Source organism: Oncorhynchus clarkii, chromosome 29 (assembly GCF_045791955.1).
Source record: "Oncorhynchus clarkii lewisi isolate Uvic-CL-2024 chromosome 29, UVic_Ocla_1.0, whole genome shotgun sequence".
Classification (NCBI taxonomy): domain Eukaryota; kingdom Metazoa; phylum Chordata; class Actinopteri; order Salmoniformes; family Salmonidae; genus Oncorhynchus; species Oncorhynchus clarkii.
In genome coordinates, this window is record NC_092175.1 from 19,793,005 (window position 1) to 19,815,266 (window position 22,262).

Consider the following 22,262-nt stretch of genomic DNA (forward strand, 5'->3'; position numbering starts at 1 on the left):
GTGAAATTTTACTTACCATTTAGGATCTGGCTTAAAATACTTGACTCAGTTATAGAATCCATTGCCCTTTATGGTTGTGAGGTCTGGGGTCCGCTCACCAACCAAGAATTCACAAAATGGGACAAACACCAAATTGAGACTCAGCATGCAGAATTCTGCAAAAATATCCCCTGTGTACAACGTAAAACACCAAATAATGCATGCAGAGCAGAATTAGGCTGATACCCGCTAATGATCAAAATCCAGAAAAGAGCCGTTCAATTCTACAACCACCTAAAAGGAAGCGATTCCCAAACCTTCCATAACAAAGGCATCACCTACAGAGATGAACCTGGAGAAGAGTCCCCTAATCAAGCTGATCCTGGGGCTCTATTCACAAACACAAACATACCCCACAGAGCCCTAGGACAGCAACACAATTTGACCCAACCAAATCGCGAGTAAACAAAAAGATAATTACTTGACACATTTGAAAGAATTAACAAAAATACAGAGCAAACTGGAATGATATTTGGCCTTAAACAGAGAGTACACAGTTTCAGAATACCTGACCACTGTGACTGACCCAAATTAAAGGAACATACTCAGTGAGCATAGCCTTGCTATTGAGAAAGGCCGCCGTAGGAACACCTGGCTCTCCAGAGAAGACAGGCTATGCGCACACTGCCCACAAAATCTGGTGGAAACTGTGCTGCACTTCCTAACCTCCTGCCAAATGTATGACCATATTAGAGACACATATTTCCCTCAGATTACACAGATCCACAAAGAATTTGAAAACAGACCCGATTTTGATAAACTCGCATATCTACTGGGTGAAATTCCACAGTGTGCCATCACAGCAGTAAGATTTGTGGCCTGTTGCCACAAGAAAAGGCCAACCAGTGAAGAACAAACACCATTGTAAATTCAACCCATATTTATGTTTATTTATTTTCGGTTTTGTACTTGAACTATTTGCACATAATATGACATTTGAAATGTCTTTATTAATTTAGAACTTTTGTGTAATGTTTACCGTACATTTCTATTGTTTATTTCACTTTTGTTTTATCTATTCACTTGCTTTGGGAATGTTAACATATGTTTCCGATGCCAATAAAGCCCTTAAATTGAATTGAAATTGAGGGAGAGAGCGAGAGACGAAAGAGAGAGGTATTTCCCTGTGAAAGGTCTTGACTGTGGGTCAGGTCTGACAGATGAGACAGCCCTTGTATTGGCAGAACAGAACGGAGCAATCCCTTCCCTGCAGCTCCAAGTCAGGCAGTCGCCCCTCTGGCACCCCCTTAAGTCTCCCTACGGCTACACCGTTTCCTCCTAAGTCGGAACCATAAAACGATCTGAATGATTCCTATCAAAACCATGTTGTTTATAATAAAAACTATTTAGCTAGCCTCAACAGCGCAAAAACTGTTTGGGAAATGACAGCATAGCAGTGTGTTATCCCATTCCAGGAAAACTCCCATTAGGAATCAGGATCTCTTTTAGAACTGCGACACCAAACTTAAAACATGGGAGAGTGATGTTTTTGTTTCTTACACTGCCGTCGGGTAGCATTGTGGAGTGTCCGAAACGTTATGACAACCTTTCATGCTAGCCAGGCAGCAGTGGGTGGTTGCGGTCCTGGGGCCCGAGGAGGAGGAAGATAGTAAGAGAGAGAGAGAGAGAGAGAGAGAGAGAGAGAAGGAAAGAAGGGCAGAGAGAGGCGGTTGTTGCACAATGCTTTTGAGAAAAGCTGCAGCCGCAGCAACAACTGGGGGACGAGCCAGAAAGAACAGATGCTCGGAGGAGCTGCTGCCTGTTTCTGTGGAGAGAGAAAAGAGGAGAGGGGGAGAGAAATAAAGAAAGACAGAAAAAAAGAGAGGGAGAGATGGTACGAGAGGACAGCTTGTGCTGGGAAGGCTGTGGTTTTGCAGCTGAACATTTCTGTTTGTAGTGATGTCAGAGACAGAGGGGGGGAGGGTGTGTGTGTGTAGTGGGGAGTTGAGGGGTTGCTAGTGGGGGGAGGACCCTGTGACACCCTGACCCCCTGTCTTGAACCCTGTGACACCCTGACCCCCTGTCTTGAACCCTGTGACAGGTGAGGGGCTGTAGGCAAAGTGTCGGCCACCCCAGTCATCTGGACCACCATCAGACTGCCCTTCATCTCTTAACAGATTGAGTCCAATTTATTATTTTTCTTAATTTAACTAGGCAAGACAGTTAAGAACAAATTCTTATTTTCAATGACGATCTAGGAACAGTGGGTTAACTGCCTTGTTCAGGGGCAGAATGACAGATCTTTACCTTATCAGCTCAATCTTTCAACATTTCGGTTACTAGTCCAACGCTCTAACCACTAGGCTACCTGCCGCCCCAATATTTGGCATTAATATGCCAAACTCCCACCTGAAACAAATGCATTGGTGTTTAAAGGGGGCTGCGTCCAAGCTAAAGAGAGATAGAGTCTCTTCATTCGCCAAGGCGCTGGGGGAAAGCCAGCGAGAACTTAAATCCCCAGTTAATTCCTGTTGGAAATTAAAAAGTGGTGTATTTTGGAGGCCAGACAGATCTAAGTGACGTTGTCATCTTCAGCGCTCCTGGGCATGTGCCAGCAGCCACGGCTTTTTCTCCCTCTCTCTGTCAGGGGAGCAGCGCTCTGTTTGCTCTGCACTCAATTGTTTGCTGGTTTAAGCCCCGCTGCTGTTCAGCTCAGTGTTGAAGAGCTGGTGGATCACACAGAGTGGAGACGAGAGGAAAGGAGAGGAGGAGTGGGAGTTCCTCTCTTCTTCTCTTCACCTCCTCTCCTCTACCTCAGTCTCAGTCCTTTGGCCAGCTTTGCTTTGTGCTCTGTCTCCTTTATAAGTGGTTGTCTGGTACTTGTTACATCACTGGGCTGTAGTGTAGCCAGTGACACAGGGATATACGGTCACCGGATACATTTTTTGTGTTCGCTCCAACAGTACCTGTGTTATCCTGCAAAGCTGTTATGTATGGACTCATATTACAACAGACTGTTTACCACTTTGGAATGTAAAACCACGGATCCTCATTTAACACTGACAAGTTAGTCAGGACAGTCTCAAATAGACATGACGGGTGGATGAAATGTCATATCCATCCATAGACGAGAGATCCTACTCAGGTTAATGTTATCTGCTTGATTCATTCATTTTGAACGGAGTCTCAGTGGTCACACATGGTCAGAGCCTAACATCCTTTAAAGTTCAGAAGATCGTGCAACAACCCAACCAGATTTTGAGCATCCAATGAGATTATAAGAGCACATTCCGTGCTACAACTTCTCTGTGAAGTCAAAACCCCAGCATGGGTCTATATCCCAGCGATGGGAAGAGGGAACATTACACACCTGCCATTGTGCATTGTCTGCTTAAATGTGTGATGGCGGATTCCCCTCCCTACACACACACGGGCTGTGATGGTCATGGAATTTTGCATGGCGGCCAGCCAAATGACCACGGTCACCTTAATAACCATTCGAATAGCACAATATATACGGTTAGAATAGCACAATATATATATATATATACAGTACCAGTCAAAAGTTTGGACAGACCTACTCATTCAAAGGGTTTTTCTTTATTTTTACTATTTTCTACATTGTAAAATAATAGTGAAGACATCAAAACTTTTGAACTCCCGAGTGGTGCAGCGGTCTAAGGCACTGCATCTCAGTGCTAAAGGTGTAAGTACAGACCCTGGTTCGATCGCTGGCTGTATCACAACCAGCCATGATCGGGAGTCCCATAGGGCGGCGCACAATTGGCCCAGCGTAGGCCGGCTTAGGCGAGGGTTTGGCCGGAGTGTTCAGCATAAGTGGGAACTCCTTCAAGACTGTTGGAAAAGCATTCCAGATTAAGCTGGTTGAGAGAATGCCAAGAGTGTGCAAAGCTGTCAAGGCAAAGGGTGGCTACTTTGAAGAATCTCAAATAAAATATATTTTGATTTGTTTAACACTTTTTTGGTTACTACATGATTCCATGTGTGTTATTTCATAGTTGTGATGTTTTCACTTTTATTCTACAATGTAGAAAACAGTCAAAATAAAGAAAAATCCTTGAATGAGTAGGTGTGTCCTAACCTGACTGGTACTGTATATGTGTATGTAATACAAAAGACGTACATTTTCACCTCCGCTCCTGACTGCATGTTCTGCCATAGAAATATAACGAATAGAACAGGCATCCCCATTAAAGTCAATGATGGCATAATGGTTGGACTGGCTGACATTGCGAGCGTGCCCATATGAGCAAAGCAGGAACTAAAAGCTAGGTTGAAGATACCCAGGTTGCTACATATGATTCTATGTGGATGCTTTTGAAAATTAACAGATTTATGGGACCAGTGCTAACAAGCATCTCTGGTCCCTTAGTTGAGAATTCTTCCTCATTTTTGCAGAGAGTTATGGGATACAAGAATCCTCTTGTCTTAACCTTTGTTATCTTCAACCTAGACTAAAAGCTAGGTTGAAGCTGACATAGTCTAAGTTAACAAGATTCTAATATCCCGTAACTCTTTGCAACAAGGGGATCAGCTATGCTAGTTAGCAATGCCGCTGGTAGTTAGCAACAGCGCTGGTCCCAGATTTGTGATGACGTTGTCTTAACCTGTATATTATCGACCTGGACTAATAGCTGGAAGTAAAAGCACAAAGTAATAGCAAGAAGTGTACCAATCAAAATAGCCTGTGATTTGTTGATTCAACTCAACTGACATGACAAAATATACTATATATTGCATTACATGAGCCACAGCTGTTATCATTTGAAGGAACATTCTACATTACCATAGAAAATCTTGCATCACAATACCAGGCAGCTATTGCGAGTGTACCCATTAGTTTACTGTCCTTGTATAATGAACACAAGGGGAGACAGAGAGCTAGTTTCAAGCGCAGGGCCCAGCAGGTGTTTATTGAAAAGGACCACAGGACCAGTAGGTAACTGGGTCCAGGGGCAGGCAGAAGGTCATACACAGGGGGTCCAAAGGCAACAGTACAGGTAGGGAAAACGCAAGTAACGTAGTCCGGGAGATCCGACAATAGGTAGATAACAGGAAATCCGATAGGTTAAAGTACAGGCAAGAAATAGGCAAAAAGGCATCATTAGTGAGGCAGGCAAAAACTATCATATGTAAGTCACGGGAAAAACAGAGCTCTGAAAGACTTGTGTCACAAAACAAACAATACTTCACAGTGATGGGGTTCAAAAAACTGAGCTAAATAGTGATAATGACACACATGTGTTTGATCAGGTGATTAGAATTCAGGTGATTGGGATCTGGAGAGTGAGCTGCGTTCAAGGGATCTAACTGTTTGAGACTGTGAGCTGGAAAGTGGCCTGGAAAGTGAGCTGCGTTCAGGGGATCTAGGTGTTTGAGGGTGTGAGTAGGAAGCAGACGTTACAACTTGCTATCCGATATCCTTGGGATGTCTCTACCCCATTGAAGTTGAAATTGTAAGGGTTAAGGTTAAGGTTAGGGTTAGGGTTAGGGTTAGGGTAAGGGATTTATGTATGGACATCCCAAGGATTCCACATAGCACTTAGTCATGGGAAGTTTGGATCTTTTTACTGACGGATATTTTCGACTCGTTAAGTCAAAAGAACGAATCTTACGACTCACATTTCATTAATTTGAGTCAGTAATGCCCATAGAGCTAGATAGAGGAGTCATCTTTGTATCTGTGCCATTATAGCATCTGTGACAGCATGGGCAACACCTTTGAGACCATCTCCAGTTTGAAGTAGTCAATTTTCTTCTTCACGATTGGCTGATCCCTCCTGATGACCAGGTTGGACATGACTCCAACAAGGTCACAAGGAGGGATCAGCCAATGAAGTTGGAAGTCTATTTTCAGGTCTCTCCAGAGATGTTTGTTGGTTTTAAGTCCGGGCTCTGGCTTGGCCACTCAATTCTGTTGTTCATTTACTTCTGTGTTTTGAGTCGTTGTCCTGTTGCATCACCCAACTTCGGTTGAGCTTCAATTGGCGAACAGATAGCCTTACATTCTTCTGCAAAATGTCTTGATAAACTTGGGAATACATTTTTCCGTCGACGATAGCAAGCTGTCCAGGCCCTGAGGCAGCATAGCAGCCTCAAACCATGATGCTCCCTCCACCATACTTTACAGTTGGGATGAGGTTTTGATGTTGGTGTGCTGTGCCTTTTTTTCTCCACACATAGTGTTGCGAGTTCCTTCCAAACAACTCAACTTTAGTTTAATCTGTCGACAGAATGTCCAGGTGATCTTTAGCGAACTTCAGACGTGCAGCAATGTAGTTTTTCTGGACAGCAGTGGCTTCTTCCGTGGTTTCCTTCCATGAACATCATTCTTGTTTCGTGTTTTACGTATCGTAGACCCATCAACAGAGATGTTAGCATGTTCCAGAGATTTCTGTAAGTCTTTAGCTGACACTCTAAGATTCTTCTTAACTTACGTCGACCCGACACGCAAGCGTCCCATCTAGACACCTGGAAATGCAAATGCGCTACGCTAAATGCTAAATGTACTCGTTAAAACTCAAACGTTCATTAAAACACACATGCAGGGTATTGAATTAAAGCTACACTCGTTGTGAATCTAGCCAACAAGTCAGATTTTTAAAATGCTTTTCGGCGAAAGCATGAGAAGCTATTATCTGATAGCATGCAACACCCCAAAATACATGAAGGGGACGTAAACAAAAGAATTAGCGTAGCCGGCGTTACACAAAACGCAGAAATAAAATATAAAACATTCATTACCTTTGATGATATTCTTTGTTGGCACTCCTATATGTTCCATAAACATCACAATTGGGTCTTTTTCCCGATTAAATCCGTCCATGTATGCCCAAAATATCCATTTGTATAGCCTGTCTGGTTCAGGAAAAAGCTCCGTTCCAAAATGCAACGTCATTTTTAAAAATTATATAAGTTGCCTATATTCTTTGACAAAACACTTCAAACTACTTTTGTAACCCAACTTTAGGTATTTGTAAACGTTAATAATCAATCAAATTGATCACTGGGCGATCTGTATTCAATAGCAGCTACTCAAGAAAACGTTGTCCTTTCTCTCTCTTCCAAAAGTCTCTTCCTGTATGCTGGACGAAATGAAGGATCTATTTGTCATTACACAAAGGATTTTTGTCAACGAAAATGACGTTTTTGTAGGAACTGCAAGCTCCCGGCTATATATTTTTGCTTGCAATAAACAATTCAGAGACTGGCGGATTAATACTTTTCTGTGGTTTTTGTGACCAGGTTTTTCTTGGGATTTCGCTTGCTGTTCACGTTCTGTTATAGTCACAGACATTATTTAACCAGTTTTAGAAACTTCAGAGTGTTTTCTATCCACACATACTAATCATATGCATATACTATATTCCTGGCATGAGTAGCAGGACGCTGAAATGTTGCGCGATTTTTAACAGAATGTTCGAAAAAGTAGGGGGTCGACTTAAGAGGTTATATTAACCTCAATAACCTCATTCTCCAACCAAGATGGCGTAGCAATTGGATGTCTGTTTTGTCTTGTCCCGTCCCGTGTATATATCATTTTCTTTGTATATATTTTTTTTATCTCAATTTCCATATACGGACTGAACATACTCTCCTGCAACCCGCCTCACCTAATGTGGTACGGATCTGCTATTTTTTATACTTTAGAACCGGAAACCCCAATCATAAGCTAGCCAGCTGACTAGCTACTAGCTACAATCACTGGCTCATTGCCTGCACGCGTAATTAGTCCGCTGTCAAACGACCACCCCTCATCACTGTCAATCGCTCCCTAAAACACTTCAGCGAGCAGGCCTTTTTAATCGACCTGACCCAGGTATCCTGGAAGGATATTGACCTCATGCAGTCAGTAGAGGATGCCTGGTTGCTCTTTTAAAGTGCTTTCCTCACCATCTTAAATAAGAATGCCCCATTCAAAAAATGTAGAACTAAGAACATGCAGGCCCTTGGTTCACCCCAGACTTGACTGCCATTGATCAGCACAAAAACATCCTGTGGCATTCTGCATTAGCATCGAATAGCCCCCATGATATGCAACTTTTCAGGGAAGTCACAAACCAATATACTCAGTCAGTTAGGAAAGCTAAGGCTAGCTTTTTCAAACAGAAATTTGCATCCTTTGCACTAATTCCAAAAAGTTTTAGGACACTGTAAAGTTCATGGAGAATAAGAGCACCTCCTCTCAGCTGCCCTGCACTGAGGATAGGAAACACTGTCACCACCGATAAATCTATGATAATCGATCATTTCAATAAGCATTTTTCTACGGCTGGCCGCGGTTTCCACCTGGCTTCCCCTACCCTGGCCAACATCTCAGCACCCCCTGCAGCAACTTCCCCCCCCCCTGCTTCTCCTTCACCCATATCCAGACACCTGATGTTCTGAAAGAGCTGCAAAATCTGGATCCCAACAAATCAGCTGGGCTAGCCAATCTGGACCCTCTCTAAAATGATCAGCCGAAATTGTTGCAACCCCTATTACTAGCCCATTCATCCTCTCTTTCGTATCGTCTGAGATCCCCAAAGATTGTAAAGCTGCCACGGTCATCCCCCTCTTCAAAGGGGGAGACACTCTAGACTCAAACTGTTATAGACCAATATCCATCCTGCCCTGCCTTTCTAAAATCTTTGAAAGCCAAGTTAACAAACAGATCACCGACCATTTCGAATCCCACCGTACCTTCTACACTATGCAATCTGGTTTCCGAGCTGGTCATGGGTGCACCTCATCCACGCTCAAGGTCCTAAACAATATCATAACCGCCATCGATAAAAGACAGTACCGTGCAGCTGTCTTCATCGACCTGGCCAGGCTTTCGACTCTGTCACTCACCGCATTCTTATCAGCAGATTCAATAGCCTTGGTTTCTCAAATGACTGCTTCGCCTGGTTCACCAACTATTTCTCAGATAGAGTTCAGTGTGTTAAATCGGAGGGCCTGTTGTCCGGACCTCTGGCGGTCTCTATGGGGGTGCCACAGGGTTCAATTCTCGGGCCGTCTCTTTTCTCTGTATATGCCAATGATTTCACTCTTGCTGCTGGTGATTCTCTGATCCAGCTCTACGCAGACGACACCATTCTGTATACATCTGGCCCTTCTTTGGACACTGTGCTAACAAACTTCCAAACGAGCTTCAATACAACACTCCTTCCATGGCCTCCAACTGCTTTTAAATGCTAGTAAAACTAAGTGCATGCTCTTCAACCGATCGCTGCCCGCACCCGCCCGCCTGACTAGCATCACTACTCTGGACGGTTCTGACTTAGAATATGTGGACAACTACAAATACCTAGGTGTTTGGTTAGACTGTAAACTCTCTTTCCAGACTCACATTAAGCATCTCCAATCCAAAATGAAATCTAGAATCGGCTTCCTATTTCGCAACAAAGCCTCCTTCACTTATGTTGCCAAATATACTCTTGTAAAACTGACTATCCTACCAATCCTTGACTTTGGCGATGTCATTTTCGATTGCAAAATTGCAATTGCAAAAATCACTGAAGCTGGAGTCTTATATCTCCCTCTCTAACTTTAAGCATCAGCTGTCAGAGCAGCTTACCCATCAATGTACCTGTACACAGCCAATTTGTAAATAGCATACAAATTCCCATATCGTTACATCCCCATATTGTTACTTATCCTCTTGTTCTTTTGCACCCCAATATCTCTACTTGCACATCTATCACTCCAATGTCAATGCTAAATTGTATTTTTTTCGCCTCTATGGCCTATTTATTGCCTACCTCCCTACTGTTCTACATTTGCACACACTATACATAGATTTTTCTATTGTGTTATTTTTATTTTTGTTTATTTTTTAAATTTTTTACCCCTTTTTCTCCCCAATTTCGTGGTATCCAATTGTTGCAGTAGCTACTATCTTGTCTCATCGCTACAACTCCCGTACGGGCTCGGGAGAGACGAAGGTTGAAAGTCATACACAACCCAACCAGCCGCACTGCTTCTTAACACAGCGCGTATCCAACCCGGAAGCCAGCCGCACCAATGTGTCGGAGGCTACACCGTGCACCTGGCAACCTTGGTTAGCGCGCACTGCACCCGGCCCGCCACAAGAGTCGCTGGTGCGCGATGAGACAAGGACATCCCTACCGACCAAGCCCTCCCTAACCCGGACGACGCTAGGCCAATTGTGCGTCGCCCCACGGACCTCCCGGTCGCGGCCGGTTACGACAGAACCTGGGCACGAACCCAGGGACTCTGACGGCACAGCTGGCGCTGCAGTACAGCGCCCTTAACCACTGCGCCACCCGGGAGGCCCACACTATTGTGTTATTGACTGTACATTTGTATATGTGTAACTCTGTGTTGATGTTTTACTGCTTTGCTTTATCTTGACCAGGTCGCAGTTGTAAGTGAGAACTTGTTCTCTACTGGCCTATGTGGTTAAATAAAGGTGAAATAAATTGTGCATTCTGCACTGTGCTCTTGCAGTCATCTTTGCAGGACGGCCATTCCTAGGGAGAGTAGCAACAATGCTAAACTTTCTCCATTTATAGACAACTTGTCTTACAGTGGACTGATGAACATCAAGGCTTTTAGAGATCTCTTTTGTTTGAGGCATGGTTCACATCAGGCAATGCTTCTTGTGAATAGCAAACTCAAATTTTGTGAGTGTTTTTTATAGGGCTGGGTAGCTCTAACCAACATCTCCAATCTCATCTCCAATCGCATTAGAAAAGTCATTAGCCTAGGGGTTCACATACTCTTTCCAACCTACACTGTGAATGTTTAAATTATGTATTCAATATAGACAAGAAAAATACAATATTTTGTGTGTAATTAGTTTAAGGACACTGTGTTTGTCTATTGTTGTGACTTAGATGAAGATCAGATCAAATTGTATGACAAATATATGCAGAAATCCAGGTAATTCCAAAGGGTTCACATACTTTTTCTTCCCACTGTATGTCATTAAGGTATTTCTGTTTTTATTTTTACTACATTTGCAAATGTTTAAAAAAAAATGTGGTTTTGTTTTATCATTATGTGTTATTATTTGTAGATTGATATGGGAAGAAAAATGATGTAATACATTTTTTAATAAGGCTGTAACGTATCCAAATGTGGACAAAATCAAGGGATCTGAGTACTTTCCGAAGGCACTGTATACTGCATGTCAGGTCAGTTGTTGGTCTGGGGACGTCTCCAGAGTCACCCAAGGAGCGCGTGGTAATACTGATGTAGAATTAATTGCAAGTCACACGAACGACAAAAATGTACTCTGAAAAATCACTCTCTGGCTCTCTCCTCTCAGCAAGGCCTCAGCAGAGTCACTCAGAAAAATGTATCATGACTGTCGAGTCAGTTAAAAGAGTCAGTTAAAAAATAATGATTCGTCCGCGGACTAGCCATCACTAAGAGCACTAATCATTAGTTTACCACTCAAATTGCCAGGGTCAGAGGTTCCAAGCTCGTTCTATTCATTCTATCTGTATGTGTGCTGCTGCTTCTGCTACAGGGGAGAATCATTTGCTACAACATCTTGCTTGTTTCAGCAAGGAGCAACAAAGTTTTATCACGTTGTTAAGAGTCCACATTACCGCACGAATGGACTCAAATGCCTGAATGGCTGGCAGTCCCATCTTCAGTCAAATGTTCTTTACATTTTTTTACATTTTATTTCATGACCGGCTTCATCCATAACCGTCAGTTACATGGTTATATGGTAATTATGCCAGCCCTAACACACACACCGTGTGTCCTGCCCCATTACCCAAACTGGTGATCTGCTCTAATGGCATTGTAGGCCCATTAGTAAATGAGGGGTCCCACACTGACACGCCATGCCCATGAGATGAGCCCCTCTCTCTCTCTCTCTCTCTCTCTCTCTCCCCTCTCTTCTGCATCTGTTTAGACATACAGTAGTGTCCGACAGGTCATTAATAAAGCTGCTGTGTGTCACATGCGCACACACACACACACACACAGCCAGAGAGATAGACAGACACACCGCCAGACACTAGGCCCGCTGGCTCTATTGATCCTTGAAACATTTGTGAGCGAGAGAGTCCACCTAATAGAGGACTGTAGTCTCTCTCTCTCTCTCTCTCTCTCTCTCTCTCTCTCTCTCTCTCTCTCTCTCACTCGCACTCTCTCGCTTTCTCACACACTCTCTCTCTCTTTCTCAATTCAATTCAAGGGGCTTTATTGGCATGGGAAACATATGTTAACATTGCCAAAGCAAGTGAAGTAGATAATATACAAAAGTGATATAAACAATAAAAATGAAATGTAAATATTTTCTTGTGGCAACAGTTCACAAATCTTGCTGCTGTGATGGCATACCCCGGTATTTCACCCAGCAGATATGCGAGTTTATCAAAATCGGGTTTGTTTTCAAATTCTTTGTGGATCTGTGTAATCTGAGGGAAATATGTGTCTCTAATATGGTCATACATTGGACAGGAGGTTAGGAAGTGCAGCTCAGTTTCCACCTGATTTTGTGGGCAGTGTGCGCATAGCCTGTCTTCTCTGGAGAGCCAGGTCTTCCTACGGCGGCCTTTCTCAATAGCAAGGCTATGCTCACTAAGTCTGTACATAGTCAAAGCTTTCCTTAAGTTTGGGTCAGTCACAGCGTTCAGGTATTCTGCTGTGTACTCTCTGTTTAGGGCCAAATATCATTCTAGTTTGCTCTGTTTTTTGTTAATTCTTTCCAATGTGTCAAGTGATTATCTTTTTGTTTTCTCATGATTTGGTTGGGTCAAATTGTGTTGATGTCCTGGGGCTCTGTGGGGTGTGTTTGTGTTTGTGAACAGAGCCCCAGGACCAGCTTGATTAGGGGCCTCTTCTCCAGGTTCATCTCTCTGTAGCTGTTGGATTTGTTATGGAAGGTTTGGGAATCACTTCCTTTTAGGTGGTTGTAGAATTTAACGGCTCTTTTCTGGATTTTGATAATTAGCGGGTATCGGCTGTATGCATTATTTGGTGTTCTACGTTGTACACAGAGGATATTTTTGCAGAATTCTGCACGCTGAGTCTCAATTTGGTGTTTGCCCCATTTTGTGAAATCTTGGTTGGTGAGCGAACCCCAGACCTCACAACCATAAAGGGCAATGGGTTCTATAACTGATTCAAGTATTTTTAGCCAGATCCTAATTGGTATGTCGAATTTTGCAGTCCTTTTTATGGAATAGAATGCCCTTCTCTCTCTCCCTCTCCCTCTCCCTCTCCTCTCCTCTCCTCTCCTCTCCTCTCCTCTCCTCTCCTCTCCTCTCCTCTCCTCTCCTCTCCTCTCCTCTCCTCTCCTCTCCTCTCTTCCTCTCTGTAGCCTGGATCAATAGCATCTTTGTGTGTGGACAGTGGACACTCCCTCTAGTGGTGGTGGTCAGCTAATGCAGACAGGCTGGACCAGGCAAGGAGGGGGGAGAGGACGATATTGGGGGAGATTGAGGACAGAGGGACAGAGAGTGAAGAAGAGGTAGAGGAATAGGAAGAGACAGGGGGTGGAATTAAGGTTTATTTTGAATTGTACACATTTTCAGCTTAAAGCTGAATTGCAGCATACATAGTCATGCAAAATAATATGAGATGTAGTATACAATATAACAGTTAAGTAGCATTAAGCAGTCTCAGAAAGTAAGGCATAGATAAGTCTGTTGTAGTATCTGTCAATCTGAGTAAGGGGAAGGTTCAGTTTATATAGATGTAATGGTAGAGGGGAAGGGAGAAAAGAGCGATTGATTGAGAGATTGAGGGGGGGGGGCAGCAGAGCAGCATTGTGGCGAGGGGGGCGGGGCATGTGAAATTAACACGTCTTTGCACTGGGAATGAAGCCATCACGCACTAAAGCAGCGCTCATTCCCTACACAGCACACACTGATACGAGTACACACATCTGCATGCACTAATAGATGCACACAAACACAAATCCACACAACACAAATGAGCCCAGGCACACAGACAAGTTCGCACAAGATGATACAAATGCCGCTACACAACAAACAAAGTGACAGGTACTCTCACTTTCACTCAGTTCTTGAGCACACAGAAACACCAAACATGCTTCCTCCCTTTTCTCTCTCATTCTCCTTATCTGTGTCATCTGAGAGTCACACATCTGAGAGCTGCACGCACAACTGAAATGGAGAAGTGAAACTAAACTATGCGGCCACCCTGACAACGTTGACGGTTATCATCCACAGCTTACATTGTGAGGTGGTGCTTCCTCCACTTCCCAGGAGCCTGCCGAGGCCCTGCTGAGGCCCTGCTGAGAGGAGAGGACCAGATATACTGTAACACTCATCTAGATAAGGATCTATACATCTCACCTCACTGTTCCACACATTTCACCTCTTTAAGCACAGCAATCACATAGAGGAGTGATTGGCGGGGACTTGTTGCTACTCTGCAGATGTTTGTCAAACATAAGCCCACTGTTACCAGGAAGGATTTGAATAGTTAAATATCTCAGATCAGATTTCACACTCCAGTTTCTACCTGTGTGTGTGTGTGTGTGTGTGTGTGTGTGTGTGTGTGTGTTTGCGAGTGTGTATGCGTGTGTGCGTTTGTGAGTGTATGTGTGTGTGTGTGTGTGTGTGTGCACAAGACAGAAATAGTCACACCTTGTGTTGAAGGCTCGATAAGGTGCAGCTCGAGCTCCTCGGTGACTGCAATGTAAACAATAGCTGTAATGACATTCACGAGGCTCGGGGAGTGGCGAAAGGAATTCCAGACTTCTTTTACAAGTTGTGATCTCGGGAATAGCATCAGTTGATACCTGCACTCTGAGGAGCGATGTTTTGCTGTTGTCAGTGTTTTAATCTAAACCAGTCAGAAATACATAACCAACGAGTTGATCACATCAGTTCAGTTTCCTTACGGATGGCTCCCAGAGGTAGGGAGCTCATTGTGTGGCTGTGGCTGGATGTGGCTGGGCAGGAGAGAGAATTTCCCCAGGCAGGGTGACTCAAACCTGGGTGAAGAGGGGTTGAGAACCTGGGCGTGCTCCGTGGAGGTGGTGGGTTGAGTGAATGTGAGAGAGGGGGAGAGAAGGGGGAAAGGACTGGAGGGAGAAGGGGAAGTGGTAGGGTAGATAGATGAAGGCGACTGGCGGCGAATTGGCATTGTGAAAAAGGGATTGGAGAGAGAAAGGGGCGAGCTAATGAGCTGGATTTTCTGGAGAGTTGGCATTCCGCTCATGGACCACTCTTCCCTGTAGAATAGCTGGCTGGAGCTAAGCTTCCTGTTTGAGCCCTGGATCGGGAATGAACGAGGGAGGGAGGAGGGGAGGAAAGGGGGTGGGGGTGTTGGAAGCAATAGAACAGATGAAGAAGGAGAGGATAGAAGGAGGGAGGAAGAGAGAGGGGGGGTGGCGGTGGAATTGAATACCGGGGAGCTGTGTTCTCACAGCCAGTGTTGCCATGGTTACCCTGGAATTCTGGCGAGTAAGGAAATTTCATTCACCCCAGTGTGAAAAAAGGGAGGGAAATATCAAAAAAGCAAGAAAACACAACCCCCAAAGAAAAAATAAATATCATCCATGTGCCTCCCATTTTCCTCCCCCCATCCATTGCTCCCTTCCCCCGTGTACCCACCCAGTGCTTTTTGTTTGCCACTACCCTGTAAGTAAACACAACACCCACTCACAAGCCTCCCATCCCTGCCAATCGCCCTCCAGGTAAGGCAGAGAACAAAAAACACTAGAGCTATCAGTAGCCGTTCCTCTTCTGGGAAGAAGGAAGAATGGGGGAACCAGTAGTGGTAGGATCCATCCACTACTCCACACAAGTCACATTTAAGCTGGCTGCTGACATGGCAAGAACTGGAACTAAGCGCTGTCACCCTGACGACTCTCCTGAGCGCTGCTGGGCTGTCAGGGCTGGCATCTGCGCGTGGTGCTGCCCGCCTCTCCTCTCCTTGTCTCTCCTCTCCTGCCTCCCTGCGTGGCCTCTGGCCCACAGACACACACTCTGCAGCACACTGTCTCTCCCAGCGCTGGTTAACTGGAGCTGACAGCTGCACACGGGTTGACAGTGGCGCTGGTGCAGTGGACCTGACAGCTTTACAGAGGCACAGTGATCACACACACACACACACACAGATACACAAACACAGATGCAGCGCACGCAAGTGTACTTCTAGGTTCTCCCACAGTGCTCCACAGTGGTTTAACTTGTATGGTAGATACTGTAACTGTGGTTCAGGGCATCTGATGAGTCAGTCTGTTGATGGGTGTACAGTACATGTAGATACTTGTGTCTGTGGGTAAAATTCATCTGTATTCCTAGAAGCCTCCTCTGCTTTTGGCATGCATTACAGTCAATAGAGAATTTCTCCTGTGTGTCTGTGCAATGTGTTTGAGTGTATGAACAGAAATAGAATGAATAGAACGGGCATCCCCATTCAAGTCATAATGGTAATGGGTGGACTGGTGGCCATTGCGAGTGTTCCCATAGGAGCAAAGCATAGAGATAGATAGAGGACTCATTATGGATATAACCCGTTTTAGCATGGACATTGCCATTGAGAGCTTCCACCATGCTTCCATGCTTTAAAGTAGTTAACATAGTCAACTGGGTGGGGATTCCCAGGGGTTGTAGCCTCAATGGCAATGCCCATGCTGTCACAGACCCATTAATGGCACAGATATAAAGATGAGTCCTCTATCTTTCTCTGTGGAAGAAATGTAGTTCAGGATGACACATGTTAAGACGAGGGGATTCTAATATACCATAACTCTTTGCAAACATGGAACCAACATTGCTAGTTAGTAACAGCGCTAGTAGTAATTATCAATGGCGCTCGTCCCATGAATTTGTTTATTTTCAAACCCTGCCGCATGGATCATTACATTTTCTTAACCTGTATTTTTCTTTTTACGTAGGAGCAAAGCAGGAAGTAAATTAGGAAGTGTACCTATCAGTCTGTGCTGAGATTTGTTGAATCAACTCAACTGACATGACAAAAAATACCTTCCATTGCATGAGCAAATCAGTTAGCGTCATTTGAATGAACATTCTATATTACCATGGACATTATTGCGTCACCATACCAGGCAGCCATTACGAGTGTACCCATCTGTTTTCCAGTCAAATTGCCAGGGTTAGAGGTTCCAGGCCTATTCTATTCAATCCATTTCTATGGTATGAAATGTGTTGACTTCACTGTATCCACCAGTTGCTGACCCATCCATCTTCTCTTCCTGTCTTCCAGTGGCTGAGGAGGGACTATGGGAGTGTGGGCTGTCATATGAATGCCGGACCCTCCTGTTCAAGGCCATTCACAACCTGCTGGAGAGGTACAGTACAACTACATTTCCCATGAGCCACTTGGAAAATGACTTGTCAGCTCATCCCATGTCATATATGTAAAGTATCACGTAAAGTAAGCTGAATATTCCCAGTCTAGGCATAGGCTATTTCTGCTTAATAACCATTTCTACTCCCACCAACTGCTAAGGAAATAATGCTGACAAAAATAGAGACCACCAACGGTTAAAAGACTAATAAAGTAATAATCCAATTAAAACCTGGACTGAATCAATAACTCCAGTAAAGCTATATGAACCAGCACATATTTGGTTTGAATGAAGTTAAACATCAATGATCATCATAGGGGGGGCAGGCTGAATGAACCTTCTTATTACCTTGAGTCTACCTCCTCCTCTCTTCCAACTCTATACCGCTGCTCTATATTGCATTGTCATAAAGCCTTAAATAGAGTCTTCATCTAATGGTACTGTGTAACTCCATTGATGTGAGTGTTTAGGTATGAAAACAAATCTATTCTATTCCATTCTCTGTTCTTCCCTGATTGGGTATGTGTGTGCCAATCTCTATGTACAGTATGTGTCTATGTGCATGTATATGTGTGTGTATATTATATATATACTGTGATACAGATGTTTAATGTCTCCCCTCCCCCAGGTGTCTGATGGACAAGGACTTTGTGAGGATTGGGAAGTGGTTTGTCAAGCCATATGAGCTGGAGGAGAAGCATATGGGCACCAGGTGAGTTTAACCATCCTTCTCAATCCCGCACACAACCTCCTCACGGCATCAGCGCCACGTTGCTCTGACACGGTGATAACTAGATTGACGTTGGGGGAACGTTGCCCCCATGCTGGGTCCGGGGGTGTGACAGACAGGCGGTGTGAATGGTTGCCATGCGCCGGCTGCTCCCACCCTGCCTGGGATGTGGTGACACCTCTGACTGCCTCGCGGCACCTGGCTGTGAGCCCATGGGATCATGTCACTGCGCTCGCAGGTGGGAAAGGTGGGAAAGGCTCGTGCTGTGAGACAGACGACGGCTCAGCTCCTGTGTGTGAGAGTGCGAGAACTGGTCCGCCAGACTGCCTGAGTGTCAGACTATTGAGAGAGGGGTAGCGAGCGTTGGTGAGGTGTGAGAGCTGAGCAGAGGAGGGATTTGTGGCTGTGTGTGTGTGTGCCTGCCAGAGACATACAGAACAGAGGAGCACAGGAGAGGGGAATTGTTGTTTTAACTCCGCTTTTTGCTTAGCTTGAAGTTTGGTGCATTATTGACAGTTAAAAAAAAAACATTATGTAAGATGGATTTAATTGCAGCTGTTCATAAATTAGACACATATTCCTATCTGTTTGGTTACAGGAAACATTTTAACTCAAAGACATCTTGCAAGAGGGTTTCAGATGATCATGACACATGATAATTAGTTACAATTATGCAAATACATTGAGTTGCAGTTTGAGAACTCTCCATATCCATGTTTTTAGGAGTGAGATCCTCTCCTACGGTAAGTAGCTGTGGAGAGGTTCCCAGTGATAAAGATGCAAGCTGTGGCACAATTCCAAAGGTGTTGAAAGAATTGAGTGTGACTCCTTCAAGGGCTAGGACACAGCATGCAGAGAGAGAGCGAGAGACCACTCAGCCATAGCCGCGAGAAGTAGGCTACATTGACTCATTTACTTGTGGAACACGCATGCAGTGCAACATGAAATAGATGCATTAAACACGCTATCAAGGCCGACTTCAAATACCGACATCAATGTGATAGTAACGGGAGCATAAAAACAGCTGACTGTGAATGCAAACTATGCCAGATAAATCCTGGACATGCATTGAAATAAAGGCATACATCAAAGGACTTACTTAGGCCTATAATCGACAAAGACACATAAAGACAAACAAACTCAACCAAGGAATTAAGAAAATCATGAAATTCTAAAGGAAAATCTACGCATTAAGGCCACACCAATCACCGCTGAATTATCAGCGCCAGCTAGAATTATTCTATTTGTGGGAAGTTAGACATTTTTTGGGGCACAGTTGAGCAGCCTACAATGCTTAGATGAAAATCATAACTGGCATGCAGCTCTTTAATAAATAGTAGGATCAATTGTAAATTGGCAATCATATGAAAAATGTTGCCAACCCCCTGCTATAGGCTATATGAAGGACTGGCATATACAGTGTACTATGACAATGCAGTTGTCTCGTGCGCTTCCCCCCAAAGTTGGGAAACATTCTGCGAATATTGAAGCAAGGCATCAACAAGGTGGCTCTGAGAATATTGCAAGAGATCGAGAATTTTAATATTGCAATATAGTAGCCGACGCGGAAGGCGGCCGCAAAAAAACCCCGGGCCACCTAATATCTGATATTATTGTGTTGCCTACGCAGCATCTGGGTGCCCATTACATATACAGTGCCTTGCGAAAGTATTCGGCCCCCTTGAACTTTGCGACCTTTTGCCACATTTCAGGCTTCAAACATAAAGATATAAAACTGTATTTTTTTGTGAAGAATCAACAACAAGTGGGACACAATCATGAAATGGAACGACATTTATTGGATATTTCAAACTTTTTTAACAAATCAAAAACTGAAAAATTGGGCGTGCAAAATTATTCAGCCCCCTTAAGTTAATACTTTGTAGCGCCACCTTTTGCTGCGATTACAGCTGTAAGTCGCTTGGAGTATTTCTCTATCAGTTTTGCACAACGAGAGACTGACATTTTTTCCCATTCCTCCTTGCAAAACAGCTCGAGCTCAGTGAGGTTGGATGGAGAGCATTTGTGAACAGCAGTTTTCAGTTCTTTCCACAGATTCTCGATTCTGGATTCAGGTCTGGACTTTGACTTGGCCATTCTAACACCTGGATATGTTTATTTTTGAACCATTCCATTGTAGATTTTGCTTTATGTTTTGGATCATTGTCTTGTTGGAAGACAAATCTCCGTCCCAGTCTCAGGTCTTTTGCAGACTCCATCAGGTTTTCTTCCAGAATGGTCCTGTATTTGGCTCCATCCATCTTCCCATCAATTTTAACCATCTTCCCTGTCCCTGCTGAAGAAAAGCAGGCCCAAACCATGATGCTGCCACCACCATGTTTGACAGTGGGGATGGTGTGTTCAGGGTGATGAGCTGTGTTGCTTTTACGCCAAACATAACGTTTTGCATTGTTGCCAAAAAGTTCAATTTTGGTTTCATCTGACCAGAGCACCTTCTTCCACATGTTTGGTGTGTCTCCCAGGTGGCTTGTGGCAAACTTTAAACAACACTTTTTATGGATATCTTTAAGAAATGGCTTTCTTCTTGCCACTCTTCCATAAAGGCCAGATTTGTGCAATATACAATATACTGATTGTTGTCCTATGGACAGAGTCTCCCACCTCAGCTGTAGATCTCTGCAGTTCATCCAGAGTGATCATGGGCCTCTTGGCTGCATCTCTGATCAGTCTTCTCCTTGTATGAGCTGAAAGTTTAGAGGGACGGCCAGGTCTTGGTAGATTTGCAGTGGTCTGATACTCCTTCCATTTCAATATTATCGCTTGCACAGTGCTCCTTGGGATGTTTAAAGCTTGGGAAATCTTTTTGTATCCAAATCCGGCTTTAAACTTCTTCACAACAGTATCTCGGACCTGCCTGGTGTGTTCCTTGTTCTTCATGATGCTCTCTGCGCTTTTAACGGACCTCTGAGACTATCACAGTGCAGGTGCATTTATACGGAGACTTGATTACACACAGGTGGATTGTATTTATCATCATTAGTCATTTAGGTCAACATTGGATCATTCAGAGATCCTCACTGAACTTCTGGAGAGAGTTTGCTGCACTGAAAGTAAAGGGGCTGAATAATTTTGCACGCCCAATTTTTCAGTTTTTGATTTGTTAAAAAAGTTTGAAATATCCAATAAATGTCGTTCCACTTCATGATTGTGTCCCACTTGTTGTTGATTCTTCACAAAAAAATACAGTTTTATATCTTTATGTTTGAAGCCTGAAATGTGGCAAAAGGTCGCAAAGTTCAAGGGGGCCGAATACTTTCGCAAGGCACTGTATGTAGAGAGGTGTGTGCCTTTTTCAAGTCATGTCCAATCAATTGAATTTACCACAGGTGGAGTTCAATTAAGTGGTAGAAGCATCTCAAGGATATTCAGTGGAAACAGTACTCCATTTCGAGTCTGATAGCAAAGGGTCTGAATACTCATGTAAATAAGGTCTTTCTGTTTAAAAAAATGTATAAATTGCAAATTTGTCAAAAAACATATATGCTGTAGCACCCGTACTTCCTGCGGCTATGCATTTAGCCTCTGTTTGTTGTAATGGTTTTAGACACATCCTCTAACTAACCAATTGAGAAAAGGAGCCTCACAAAAGAACACTGGCATTGCCTCATAGTCATTTGAGCTATGGCAGCTCCACCAATCAATCACAATTCAAGTGTGTGGGAGTCCTAAACTGTCCTGGATGTCTTCTCTAAATCATGTCTTCCTCTGCGCTGCGTTTAGTGCCAACATTGTCTTTATTGTGCCGCAGTTAGTTTCCGTTTTTAATGAGTGAAATTGCTGCTTGCTAATTAATTTGCCTATTAAGACGGCATTGTCTTTGCTTTGACTGTGCAACGAGAAAATGATGAGAGAGAAGAGAGCGAGAGAAAGAGAGAGCGACAGAGAGAGGAGAGCAGAAAAGAGAAAAGAAAAACACTTGCATGCCTCCGCTCCGGGGAAGAGCTGGACGACAGAGAGGAGGAACTCTGTCACTCTGAAGGAGTGCGGGAGCGAGAGCAAGTGAGTGAGTGAGTGAAGAAGTGAGAAGAAGGAGGAGGAACGGAAACTGTCCTGAACAAGGGGAATGGTAGATGTGTTGAGTTACAGTGATGGGATCTGTGTGTTGCTGCTGCTGTGTGATGATGAGGATGTGTGTCTAGAGTGGAGGGTGGATACAGCTCTTTGAAGCTTTGAAAAGGGGGCTGGAGCTGTGGGGGTTGGACAAATGTGACACCGCTTGACACTCCTTAGAACAATAAGGAGCTGTCTTTC

The 22,262-nt window shown here is 44.0% G+C and overlaps 1 protein-coding gene across 3 annotated transcripts in view; it reads left to right on the forward strand.

Annotated features, from left to right (window-relative positions):
- LOC139388040 (mediator of RNA polymerase II transcription subunit 13-like) overlaps window positions 1-22,262 on the forward strand; it is a 149,084-nt gene that overhangs the window by 48,782 nt on the left and 78,040 nt on the right. For all 3 annotated transcript variants that reach the window (XM_071134535.1, XM_071134537.1, XM_071134536.1), the window contains exons 3-4: window positions 17,176-17,260; window positions 17,889-17,972. In XM_071134535.1, coding sequence (XP_070990636.1) covers window positions 17,176-17,260; window positions 17,889-17,972 — 169 coding nt within the window. The remainder of the gene's footprint in view (window positions 1-17,175; window positions 17,261-17,888; window positions 17,973-22,262) is intronic.